The 13,894-nt window shown below is 49.4% G+C and overlaps 1 protein-coding gene across 1 annotated transcript in view; it reads right to left on the bottom strand.

Moving 5' to 3' along the window:
• Window positions 1–13,894, bottom strand: part of tshr (thyroid stimulating hormone receptor) — a 42,907-nt gene continuing 29,013 nt past the window's right edge. The window contains exons 6-10 of the mRNA XM_078407010.1: window positions 12,435–12,512; window positions 10,589–10,657; window positions 5,845–5,922; window positions 3,702–3,890; window positions 1–1,351 (exon numbers count right to left, since the gene is read on the bottom strand). Coding sequence (XP_078263136.1) covers window positions 1–1,351; window positions 3,702–3,890; window positions 5,845–5,922; window positions 10,589–10,657; window positions 12,435–12,512 — 1,765 coding nt within the window. The remainder of the gene's footprint in view (window positions 1,352–3,701; window positions 3,891–5,844; window positions 5,923–10,588; window positions 10,658–12,434; window positions 12,513–13,894) is intronic.

Here is a 13,894-nt window from a genome sequence, read left to right as displayed (position 1 = left end):
TTAGAGTTGACTCACTCGCCAGTCTCGGGGTGGAGGAGCCGCCGCTGCCGGCCGGCGGTTGCCACGGAGACAGCGGGGGCCGCCCCTGTCGCCGCAGGAGGAGCTGCTCTTCCTCCCGGTGAGGGTCTGCCCCCGGTACAACTGGGCCCGCCGCCGGCACAGGCCCACCCTGCTCAGCAGCACCAGGGCGTCGCGGCGGAAGGCGGTGGTAAAAAGCCCGTAGAGGAAGGGGTTGGCGCAGGAGTTGAGGGGGTAGAAGAGGACCAGCAGGATTTTGGAGTCGGTGACGGTGATCAGGGGCTTGCTGAGGACGGCCGACAGGGCGTAGAAGGAGATGGGGGCCAGGCAGGTGAAGTCGGTGAAGATCAGGATGGCCATTTTCTTGGCCATCTTGGCGTCCGTGCCGCCTCCGGCCCCCTTGCGGCGGGGGCTCCTGATGGCGGCGTAGATCCCCACGTAGCAGCCGCAGACCACGAGGAAGGCGGCGACATTGAGCAGCAGCACCGTCAGCAGGTAGGAGCGGGCGGGCAGGCTGCCAGTGTCCATGGGCAGGCAGATGCTGACCTTGATGTAGCTGCTCACCCCCAGCACGGGCAGGAGCGCCAGGGCGAAGCACGCCAGCCAACCCGCGGCCATGACCAGCGCCGCCTGGCGACGCCGGATCTTGCGGTCCAAGCGCAGGGCCAGGCGGATGGCGTGCCACCTCTCCACCGTGATCACGGTCAGCGTGTACACGGACAGCTCGCCGGCGAAGACGCTGAAGAAGCCGGCCGAGCGGCAGCCCGGCCCCGTCTGCCAGTCGATGGCGTGGTTGTAGTACTCTCCGCGGGTGTACAGGTCGACCGAGGCGATCTGCAGCAGGTAGACCCCCATGCACAGGTCGGCCACCGCCAGGTTGCACATCAGGAACCTGGGCACGGTCAGCTTGTAGCGGCTGGTCAGCAGGATGACCAGGACGGAGATGTTGCCCAGGATGGCTAGCAGGCTGACCAACCAAACCATCACCCGCAGCGAGTGGTAGCCCATGATGTCCTCACAAGGGTTGAACTGGTCCGGTTCAGGCCGGCAGACTATCTCCTCGCTCCCCCCGCACACTACGTAGTCGTAGTGGCTGTCCAAGGCTTGCACCTGGTCCTCCTGAGGGTTCTTCAGCTCCTGACCAAAGCCCATGTCTCCGTCTCCTTGCTCTTCGAAGAAGACGTAGTAGTGGGAGTTGCCGAGGACATCACGGTGCTTCAAGGCCTGGTCATCCGCGCCGTCCTCCACGTAGTCTTGGTTGTGCAAAGTGCGGGACCTTCTCCGCCTGAGACCATGGGCCAAGGTCTGGTTGCACATCACTGACTCCAGGAGCCTGGAGGGTAAACTGAGCAACAGGGAGATCATAAGTGACAGGAGTAGAATTAGGCCATTCGGCCCATCAAGTCTACTCTGACATTCTATTATGGCTGATCTATCTCTCCATTCTCCTGCCTTCTCCCCATAACCTCCGACACCCGTACTGATCAAGAATCTATCTATCTCCGCCTTAAAAATATCCACTGACTTGGCCTCCACAGCCTTCTGTGGCAAAGAATTCCACAGATTCACCACCCTCTGACTAAAGAAATATTTCCTCATCTCCTTCCTAAAAGAACATCCTTTAATTCTGGCAAGGCCACAATGAAGTGTAGATGGAGTCAACCCCTCCATTCCCTGCATATCCATGTGCCTCTCCAAAAGTCTCTTAAATGCCAACATTGTACTTGCCACCACCGCTACCCCCTGGCAGCATGTTCTTCTCCTTTAAACTTTGCCCTTCTCACCTTCAAGCTATGCCTTCTAGCCCTTGACATTTCAATCTTGGAGAAAAAGGTTCCAAATGTCTACCCTATCTATGCCTCTCATAATGTTACATGCTTCAATCAGGTCCCCCCCTGAACCTCTGTCATTCCAGAGAAAACAACTAGAGTCAGTCCAAGCTCTCCCTGTAACTAATACTCACTAACCCAAGGTATCATTTTGGTAAAACCTCCCCTGTACCCTTTCCAAAACTTTCATATTCTTCCCATAATGGGGCGAACGGAATAGTCTTTTCCAAAGGAAAGCTCCAGGTGAGCAATGGCAAAATGTGATTAACCTTTGGATAGCAAAGGGAATCGAAAGGTTGAGGGATTGGGTGGAAAGATGACACTGAGGTCAAAGGACACCCAGGACACTCTATGGAGGTCCCCTGTTTTTTTGCAGACTAGTAGAACTTGCCAGTTCGAGTCATAAGATCATAAGAGAGCATAGGAGCAGAATTAGGCCATTCGTCCCATGGAGACTGCTCTACCATTCGATCATGGCTGATCTATCTTGCCTTCTCAACCTCTTTCTCCTGCCTTCTCCCCGTGATCTTTGATGCCCTTACTATTCAAGAACCGGTCAATTTCTGCTCAAAAAATACCCATTGACTTGGCCTCCACAGCCGTCTGCGGCAATGAATTCCACAGATTCGCCACCCTCTGGCGAAAGAAATTCCTCCTCATCTTCATTATAAAGGTACATCCTTTTATCTTGAGGCTGTGCCCTCTGGTACTAGAATCTCCCACTAGTGGATACATCCTCGCCACATCCGGTCCATCTAGGTCATAGAGCCATATGGCACACACACCCGCCCTTTGGCCCACCTAGTCCACGCCGACCAAGTTGGCATACTGGGCTGCTTCCATTTGCTTATGTTTGGCCCATGGCCCTCTAAACCTTTTATATCTATCCAAGGTATTCTATCTATCCATATGCCGGTCCCGAAACACTAGTGAGGCCACATTTAGAGTACTGTGTTCAGGATTGGGCACCATGTTGTCGGAAAGATGTTGTCAAGCTGGAAAAGGTGCAGGGAAGATTTATGAGGATGTTGCCAGGACTCGAGAGCCTGAGCTCTAGGCAGAGGTTGAGCAGGCTTGGACTCCATTCCTTGGAGCGCAGGAGGATGAGGGGTGATCTTACAGAGGTGTACAAAATCATGAGTGGAATAGATCGGGTAAACGCACAATGTAGGAAGGAACTGCAGATGCTGGTTTAAACCGAAGATAGACACAAAATGCTGGAGTAACTCAGCAGGACAGGCAGCATCTCTGGGGAGAAGGAATGGGTGACGTTTTGGGTCGAGACCCTTCTTCAGACTGGTTTTGGGTCGAGACCCTTCTTCAGACTGGTCTAAAGGGTCTCGACCCGAAACGTCACACATTCCTTCTCTCCAGAGATGCTGCCTGTCCCGCTGAGTTAGTCCAGCTTTTTGTGTCTATCTTCGGCTAAACGCACAGTCTTTTGCTCAGAGTAGGGGAATTGAGAAGCAGGGGACATTGGTTTAAGGTGAAGGGGGAAATATAATAACAGGACAATGAGGGGTAACGTTTTTACACAAAAGTGTGGTGGGCATATGGAATGAGTTGCCAGAGGAGGTAGTTGAGGCAGGTACAATCGCAACGTTTAAGAAACAGTTAAACGGGTACTTGGATAGGATAGGTTTAGAGGGATATGGGCCAAACACAGGCAGGTGGGAATAGTGTTGATGGGACATGTTGGTTGGTGTGGGCAAGTTGGGTGGAAGGGCCTGTTTCCACGCTGTATGTTTCTATAACTTCACTGGTGAAGTTGATGTCCACCATCCCACCTCACTTCCTAGCCTGGGGAGAAGGTATGGGGGGGGGGGGGGGGGGGTCACACACACACTGACTCACCCCTTGTTCTTCTTCCAGTTCTTAAAGGCACAGCAATGGCTCGGGTAGGTGAGGTCGGCTCTTGTCAGGTGCAGGAAGGTCTTCAGAGGAGGCAGCTTCTTCAAGGTCCAAGTGTTCTTGGCCATTAGTTCCTTCAAGGGTTCCAGGCCTTTGGTGGGGAGGGAGTGCATGATGGTCTGGGACACATCTCTGGAGAGAGGCCACGGGGGAAACAGCAGGAAGAGCAAGAAGAGGTCACCGTCAGAAATAGTGTTTATAGTTCCAGAACCAGGAGCCACACAGTCTGAGAATAAAGGGGAGGCCATTTAAAACTGAGGTGAGAAAAAAAAAAATCACCCAGAGAGTTGCGAATTTCTGGAATCCTCTGCCACAGAGGGCAGTGGAGGCCAATTCACTGGATGAATTTAAAAGAGAGTTAGAAAGAGCTCTAGGGGATAGTGGAATCAAGGGGTATGGGGAGAAGGCAGGCACGGGTTACTGATTGTGGATGATCAGCCATGATCACAATGAATGGCGGTGCTGACTCGAAGGGCCAAATGGCCTCCTCCTGCACCTATTTTCTAAGTTTATATGTTAGTAATATAAATACCATACTATAAATGATTATTATACTATATTATAAATAAATAAGAAATAATTGTCAGTAATAATATTAATAGACCGCGTGGGTTGTCTCCAGGTGCTCTGGTTTCCTCCCACATTCCAAAGACTTACAGGTTTGTAGGTTAATTATTTCTGTAAATTGTTGCTAGTGTGTAGGATAGAACTAATGTACGGGTGGGTGATTGTTAGTCTGTGGTGGGCCGAAAAAGCATGTTATAGACAATAGACAATAGGTGCAGGAGGAGGCCATTCTCCGCCCCTTCGAGCCAGCACCGCCATTCAATGTGATCATGGCTGATCATTCCCAATCAGTGTCCCGTTCCTGCCTTCTCCCCATACCCCCTGACTCCGCTATCCTTAACAGCTTTATCTAGCTCACTCTTGAATGCATTCAGAGAATTGGCCTCCACTGCCTTCTCAATATATAGTCAATAGTCAATAGTGGTTTATTTGTCACATACACATAAATGTGTAGTGAAATGAAACATTACCCGCAGTTGAACAATAAGACCAATAAGAATAATCAATAAAAATGCAATAACATATACAATCACAAACTAACACCAAACAAAAAGAAACATCCATCACAGTGAGTCTCCTCCAGTCCCTCCTCACTGTGATGGAAGGCCAGAATGTCTTTTCTCTTCCCCTGCCATCTTGTCCCGCGGTCAGGCTGTTGAAGTTGCCACGTTGGGGCGGTCGGGGCTCCCGACATTGAAGCCCCCGCTGGGCGGTGAAAGGTCCGCGGCCTATTTCAGGCAGCGCCGGACGGTGAAAGGTCCGCGGCGGGCCGACCCAAGCTCCGCGATTCGGGGCGGGCGAACACGCTGCCTCTGCCGCTGCCGGAGCTCCCGATGTCGCCCCCCATCCAGGGGCCTGCGGGCTTCCGACGTCCACGCGGCCCGCGCCGGAGCCTCCGGAGACGAGTCGCAGCCGCTCCCGCAGCATCCGAAGGCGGCCAGCGCCGCAGGTGGTGAGTCCGGGCCGCGGGCTCTGCGAACCAGAGCCCCAGGTGGTCCCAGGTGCATGGCCGGTGGTAGGCCGCAACGGGAACGGAGACACGACACAGAAACAAAGGTCGCGTCTCCGTTCGGGAGAGAGAATTTTACAGTTCCCGTTCCCTCCCACCCCCCCCCAAACATAACATACAAACCCTTCACCATATTAAAACTACAATTCATACAAAAACAACAAAAAACACAAAAGACAGACGGACTGCAGGCAAGCCGCAGCTGCAACGGCAGGCAGAGAATTCCACAGATTCACAACTCTCTGACTGAAAAAGTTTTTCCTCATCTCAGTTCTAAATGGCCTACCCCTTATTCTTAAACTGTGGCCCCTTGTTGGATTTCCAAGTTGGATTTCTAAAGTCGATAAAACTAAGTCGGTAAACTTCGTCCAAAGCTCCCACACTTGGTTTGTTTGGCCCCTAATCTGCCTGGATGGCCAAGTGCCTTGGGTGGGACCTCATTCGGTCTTGAACCGCGATTCCCCATCCCACCCTCTGCCCTGGTGGAGGCAGTGACTGGAGGCTACTTACAGCAGCGTGGGACCGCTCAAGACACCAGCGAAGACATCCTCACTGAAGGACGACAGCAGCTTATTCTTGTGCAGGTATCTGTCAAGGACAACAAAGTTCATGCCGATCATCATTTTGACAAATCTAGATTGAGACTCGTAGCGTTATTTAGCACAGACACACACCCTTTGGCCCATTCCTTTTCAAAACGGGTCATTCATCAAGGGCGCCAATACCTTTAAATTATGAAAGGCTGCACTCCCCGAATTCCAGAGACTGAAACATCAGATCGGATCAGATTAGATTGTTGTCGTATTCACTAAGAGGTGCAACAAAATCCGTTGTTCGCAAGAAGCTCACAGAGTAAACATTAGACAATAGACAATAGGCGCAGGAGTAGGTCATTCGGCCCATCGAGCCAGCACCACCATTCAATGTGATCATGGCTGATCATTCTCAATCAGTACCCCGTTCCTGCCTTCTCCCCATACCCCCTGACTCCGCTATCCTTAAGAGCTCTATCTAGCTCTCTCTTGAAAGCATCCAGAGAATTGGCCTCCACTGCCTTCTGAGGCAGATAATTCCACAGATTCACAACTCTCTGACTGAAAAAGTTTTTCCTCATCTCCGTTCTAAATGGCCTATCCCTTATTCTTAAACTGTGGCCCCTGGTTCTGGACTCCCACAACATTGGGAATATGTTTCCTGCCTCTAACGTGTCCAACCCCTTAATAACAGTGTACGGGGATTGCTGATCGGCATTATCTCTAAACTAAAACGAAACACAAACTGCAGAGCGTTATAGAGCAGTGTTTCTCACTGGAAACAGCACCACCGACGGTTCTGATGGACATCATGAAACTGGAGGCAAGGGCGCTAGGGAACTGATTCCGTAATCTGCAGATGACACAGAACTGGGAAATGTAGAAAACAGGGGGGAAAAACATTCCCAGACCTCGAGACGAAAAATACAGGCAGCAGAACATGGGAGATGAAATCGGCACAGAAAAATGTACAGGAGGGTAGAAGTCGGGTCAGCCAAACTGGTGCCATGTTTAACGGGGGAGACAGGAGAATATTGGAGACATCTAACTAGTCAAACTGGCGACTCTGTATACCATCAGTGTGCGCTACTGCTATAAACTTGCACTGTATCTGAGATGCTTATCTAATATGTTAGTGCTTGTGATACTTACATGGAAACATACAAAATAGGTGCAGGAGGAGGCCATTTGGCCCTTCGAGCCAGCACCGCCTTTCAATGTGATCATGGCTGATCATCCGCAATCAGTAACCCGTGCCTGCCTTCTCCCCGTATCCCTGGATTCCGCTAGCCATTAGAGCTCTATCTAACTCTCTTTTAAATCCATCCAGTGAATTGGCCTCCACTGCCCTCTGTGGCAGAGAATTCCACAAATTCACAACTCTCTGGGTGAAAAAGTTTTTTCTCACCTCAGTTTTAAATGGCCTCCCCTTTATTCTTAGACTGTGTGGCCCCTGGTTCTGGACACCCCCAACATTGTACTGTATTTTTCCTGCATCAAGCTTGTCCAGTCCTTTCATAATTTTATACGTCTCTATAAGATCCCCTCTCATCCTTCTAAACTCCAGTGAATACAAGCCCAGTCTTTCCAATCTTTCCTCATATGACAGTCCAACTTGTAATGGACTGTAAACAAAAATGAATTTCACAGTACCTCGGTACATGTGACTAATATTGTACCATAAACCATAGTCAGGATTAATTCAACTGGATACACAAGAGACTGCAGATGCTGGAATCAGGAGCGAAACACAAAGTGCTGGAGGAACTCATAAGGTCATAAGTGATAGGAGTAGAATTAGGCCATTCGGCCTATCAAGTCTACTCAGCCATTCAATCATGGCTGATCTATCTCTCCCTCCGAACCCCATTCTCCTGCCTTCTCCCCATAACCTCTGACACCTATCTGCCTTAAAAACTCTGTGGGTCAGGCAGCAGCTGTGGAGGGAATGGAAAGGCAATGTTTATGGATGGGACCCTTTCTCAAACTTCAAGTCCCAAACAGAAAATTCACCTGTCCATTTCTCTCCACAGATGCTGCCTGACCGTTGAATTGTTCGGCACTTTTTCTTTTTGCTCTTAATTTAATTGGATAATTGATATTTGTTCATTTTCCAATTGTGTTGGTTTGACTGAAAGATACGGCACGGGAACAGGCCCTTCAGCCCACCATAACCATACTGACCATCGATCACCCGTTCACACTAGTTTGATGTTATCCCACTTTCGCATCCACTCCCTACACACTAAGAACAATTTACAGAGGGCCAATTAACTTACAAACCCCATGTCTTTGGGATTTAGACTTTACTTTAGACTTTAGAGGTGCAGCGTGGAAACAGGCCTTTTGGCCCACCGAGTCCGCGTTGATCAGTACAATATCCTACACACCAGGGACAATTTACAGAAGCCAACTAACCTACTTTACAGAATTTACAGTAACCTAATTTACAGAAGCCAACTAACCTTTGGAGCGTGGGAGGAAACCTGAGCACCCGGACAAAACGCACGCAGGTCACGGGAAGGACGTGCAAACTCTACCAAGAGCACCCGTAGTCAGGATCGAACCTGGGTCTCTGGCACTGTCAGGCAGCAACTCAACCGCTCAGCCCATGCCATCCTTAATGCGGGATGTGATAGGAAACAGGAGCACCCGGAGGGAACCCACGCGGTCACAACGAGAACGTGCGAACTCCACACAAACAGGACTCGAGGTCCGGATCGAACCAGCGTCACTGGCGCTGCGAGGCAGTAGCTCCTCCAGCTGTGCCACTGTGTCATAGCTGTCGTGGATCACATTAGGGAGCTGGATCAACGCACGTGGAAAGAACTTTGTAGGTTAATTGGCTTGGTCTGAGTTACTCCAGCACTCTGTGAAACGTCACCTATCCATGTTCTCCAGAGATGCTGCCTGACCCGCTGAGTTACTCCAGCACTCTGTGAAACGCCACCTATCCGTGTTCTCCAGAGAGGCTGCCTGACCCGCTGAGTTACTCCAGCACTCTGTGAAACGTCACCTATCCATGTTCTCCAGAGAGGCTGCCTGACCCGCCGAGTTACTACAGCACTTTAGAAAAAAAACAACTGTCGTACTGGGAATCCAACTCATGGCTTGGGATCATCTGTCTGAGGCTCTGGAAACACACCACTATTACATTAACCATTCCCTCCCTGGCAAAACTGAGCTCTGCCTATTGTTCACAGTTCATTTGCTCCAGGAGCAGTATTAGGCCATTCAGCCCATCGAGTCTACTCCACCATTCAATCATGGCTGAACTATCTTTCCCTCCCAACCCCATTCTCCTGCCTTCTCCCCATAACCCCTGAAACCCACACAAATCAAGAATCTGTCAATCTCCGTCTTAAAAATACCCAATGACTTGCCCTCCACAGATGAATTCCACAGATTTACCACCCTCTGAGTAAAGAAATTCCTCTTCTCCTTTCTGAAACTACATCCTTTTATTTTGAGGCTACGGCCTCTGGATCTGGACTCTCCCACTAGTGGAAACATCCTCCACACATCCACTCTACCCAGACCTTTCACAATTCAGTAAGTTTCAATGAGATTCCCCCTCATCCTTCTAAACTCCAGCGAGTAGAAAGCATAGAAAAATAGGTGCAGGAGGAGGCCATTCGGCCCTGCGAGCCAGCACCGCCATTCAATATGATCATGGCTGATTATCTAAAATCAGTACCCCGTTCTTACTTTCTCCCCATATCCCTTGATTCCTTTAGCCCTAAGAGCTAAATCTAACTCTCTCTTGAAAACATTCAGAGAATTGGCCTCCACTGCCCTCTGAGGCAGAGAATTCCACAGATTCACAACTCTCTGACTAAAAAAGTTTTTCCTCATCTCTGTTCTAAATGGCCTACCCCTTATTCTTAAACTGTGGCCCCTTGTTCTGGACTCCCCCAACATTGGGAACATGTTTCCTGCCTCTAACATGTCCAACCCCTTAATAATCTTATACGTTTCGATAAGATCCCCTCTCATCCTTCTAAATTCCAGTGTATACAAACCTAGTCGCTCCAGTCTTTCAACATAGGACAGTCCCGCCATTCCGGGAATTAACCTAGTAAACCTACGCTGCCTTCCTGTTCTTGCCACCAAAGTGGATAACCTCATATTTATCCACATTCTGACATGCATCTGTCCACTCACCCTACCTATCCAAGTCACCCTGCAGCCTCATAGCATCGTCCTCCTAGCTCACGCTGCCACCCAGCTTTGTGTCATTGCAAACTTGGAGATGTCACGTTTAATTCCCTCGTCTAAATCGTTAGTATTTAGTACAGGCCCAGTGCTGTCAAATGCTCATCATACGTTAACCCAATCATTCCTGGGATCATTCTCAGGGACCTCCTCTGGACCCTGTCCAAAGCCAGCACATCCTTCCTCAGATATTGGTCCCAAAACTGCTTACAGAGAGAAAGCTGATTTACACCTGCAGCTGTATGAAGAGGAAACAGTAGCTATCAGGTACTGCATCTCCCAATCCTGCTGCTCACAATTGTCATTCCAGAACACTGTGCAAACATCCATTCAACGTTGCTAGGGTTCAAATTACTTTGGATTTTAGCGATACAGCATGTCCTTGGGCCCACCGAGCCCTTGCCGACAATTAACAATGTACCAATTCTTGGGCTCATTCCTTGAGCTGTAATTCAGGCATTTACTTGTCAAACTATGAGCCTAAGTTCAATAAACGTGATACCTACAGAGCATCCAGTTTGGTTCCATTAAAGGCGTAAGCTTGGACCTGAGTGAACCCGTTGTTGTAGAGCTTTCTGTGAGGAAACACAAGAGCCGCCATTAACCTGACAGTAAAACATCCACGTTTAGCAAGATTGAAAGACAATTAGGTTAAATTACATGCGGCACAGTCAACCCTCGTTGTTACAGGGCCCGCTGAGCTACTCCAGTGCTTTGTGGGTACCTTTGGTATAAACCATCGTCTGCTGTTCTTTGTTTCTTACTCTTTATAATGGATTTTGTGTTGCAGAGGAGCAGACCTACTGACCTTCACGTCTAGGCCGCCGCCACCGACGACCCTCACCAGCACTCCGGCAGGCCGCGGCCACTGACTTTGCCAATCCTCACCTCTTCCTCCCCTGGCCGCCAGCAACAACGGATTCCAGGCCCAGTTCCGGACCCGAGAGTCTGAAGAAGGGTCCCTACCCGAAAAAACATAATCCCGTCCATGTTCTCCAGAGATGCTGCCTGATCCGCTGAGCTACTCCAGCACTCTGGGTCCCCTTTATGTATTGCATCTGCAGCTCTTTATATAGATCTGTCTCTACCACTTACACAATGATACTCGGTAATGGTAATTAATCCCCCTCACGCTGTTATAGCGGATATTCGGCAATAACGGACATCATTTCCCCTCCTTTGGTCCGTTATACTGAGGGTCTACGGTATTTCGCAAATTTCTCAGATCAATTCACAGCTGGTGTTGGTAAGTGTTTCCTGAAGCAAGCATGAGGTTAGACCTTCAACGTCTACAAGACAAGAGTCCTCTACCGACCAGCCGCGAGCAACTGTTCAACACTGCCCTCTGGCAGTGCAGTTTCTTGCTGTAACCCTGGAAAACACGGACCACTTGCTGTATATTGGGAGGTTGGGGAAGGTGGATGTCGTTGTGAAATTTGCCACCATCACCACAACCTTTGGTCAAAGAGTCACAGAGCGCGGAAACAATTAAATAGGAACCCGAGGGGTAACTTTTTCACACAAAGGGTGGTGGGCGTATGGAACCAGCTGCCAGAGGAGGTAGTTGAGGCCAGTACAGTCACAACGTTTATGAAACATTTGGACGGGTACATGTACAGGACAGGTTTGGAGGGATATAGGACCAAACGCAGGCAGGAGGGACTAGTGTAGATGGGGAAGTTGGTTGGCGTGGACAAGTTGACCAAAGGGCTGTTTCCATGTTGTATGACTATATGGCTGTGGAGGCCAAATACTCAATGTATTTTTAAAGCGGAGATTGTTAGGTTCTTGATTAGTAAGGGTGTCCAAGGTTATGGGGAGAAGGCAGGAAAATGGTGTTGAGAGTGAAAGAGAGATCAGCCATGATCGAATGGTGAAGCAGACCCGATAGGCCGAATTGCCTAATTCTGCTCCTTTGTCTTGTGATGATCTTAAGGTCCATTTCACCAAGGGGTTTAGTTCAGTTTAGAGATACAGCACGGAAACAGGCCCTTTGGCCCACAGAGTCCACGCCGACCAGCGATCCCCACGCATTACTGCAATCCTACACCCTGCGGGCAATTTACATTAACACTAAGCCAATTAACTTACAATCTTGCACGTCTATGGAGTGTGGGAGGAAACCAGAGCACTCAGAGAAAACCCACGCAGGTCACGGGGAGAACGTATAGACCTGCAGTCAGGATCGAAGCTGGGTCTCTGGCGCGGTAAGGCAGCAACTCCACCCCTGCGCCACCATGCAGGACTAATGGGGATGAACTGTCCGCTGTGGGCTGGTTTCCCCATGGGACCTCCCTTCCACCACACAAGGCCGAGTGATGTGGCCATTGAACAGGGAGTGGCCGTACTTACAGAGTGAGTGATTCATTGCCCAGTCCACCAAAGGCGTTGGCAGGGATGGTGGAAATGAGAGGGTTGTCAGCGATTTCACTGTAAAAGAGAACAATGTCATCAAAGGTGGCACAAAGTTGCCTCAAACTATTCCAAAGCCAGCAAGTGATCGGATTGAGCAATGAAAAAATTGGTACAGTGAAAAATGTTGTTTGCATGCCATCCCGTCAACTCATACCATACCTGAGACATACATCGTGGGAGCAGGCCCTCCGGCCCAATTTAGGACCAAACTGGGCTAAATGGCCCCTTGCCTACACGAGTGTAAAAAGCAACATGTAACTGCCATTCTTGCATGGAACATGTTGCATGGAGTAAATGGTCAGCTCATTTTTGTGGTGGGTCTCATGGGTTTAAGGTGAGAGAGAGAGGAGAGATTTAATAGGAAGCCGAGGGGCAACGTTCTCACACAGAGTATGACGGGTGTATGAACTGAGCTGCCAGAGGAGGTAGTTTAGTTTAGTTTAGTTTAGTTTAGAGATACAGCACGGAAACAGACCCTTTGGCCCACTGGGTCCGCGCCGACCAGCGATCCCCGCACATTAACACTATCCTACGCCCACTAGGGACAATTTTTACATTTAACAAGCCAATTAACCTACAAACCTGTACTTCTTTGGAGTGTGGGAGGAAACTGAAGATCTCAGAGAAAACCCACGCAGATCACGGGGAGAACGTACAAACTCAGTACAGACGGCACCCGTAGTCGGGATCGAACCCAAGCCTCCGACGCTGCATTCGCTGTAAGGCAGCAACTCTACCGCTACGCCACCATGACTGCCCTAGTTGAGGCAGGTATTATAACAATTGTCTTTTCATTACATACATGGACAGGAAAAGTTTCTGTAAATTGCTTCTGATGTGCAGCAAATGGATGATAACGTGGGCTAACGTGGAACATAGAACAGCACAAGAACAAGCCCCCTCAGTCCACACAATGTCCATGCTAGTATGAGTGTGAACAGGTGATCGATGGTTGGCATGAACACGTTAGGGCCTGTTTTCATGCTGTATCTTTTAATTCAATCAATCAATCCTCGAATTAGCTTGGATTGTGAGGAATTTTGAATGGAATTATGAGGTCCTGTTAGATTAGCACACATTCCATCCAACTATGCCTCCACACAGAGAAACAAATTCCTTTCACATCTATTGTGCAGGATCTCTGATCCAAACATAGCACTTAAACATAGATTTCCGTTTTATTTCCCTCCCTGCGCCTTCAATTATCTGTTCGTTAAATCTAGTTAAATCTACCGTTGGGGTTCAATGATCACATTAGGCCTGCTTTTAACTCTTGGATTGTTGTGGGAGAGTAATATGTGAAGGACGGAACTGCAGATGCTGGTTTACTCCGAAGATAGCCACAAAAATGCTGGTATTTATTCACAAAGTGCTGGAGTAACTCAGCAGGTCAACCA

Source organism: Rhinoraja longicauda, chromosome 10 (genome assembly GCF_053455715.1).
Source record: "Rhinoraja longicauda isolate Sanriku21f chromosome 10, sRhiLon1.1, whole genome shotgun sequence".
Taxonomy (NCBI): Eukaryota; Metazoa; Chordata; class Chondrichthyes; order Rajiformes; family Arhynchobatidae; genus Rhinoraja; species Rhinoraja longicauda.
The sequence above is the reverse complement of the archived record's forward strand: the minus strand, read 5'-3'. Positions and strand labels throughout refer to the sequence as shown.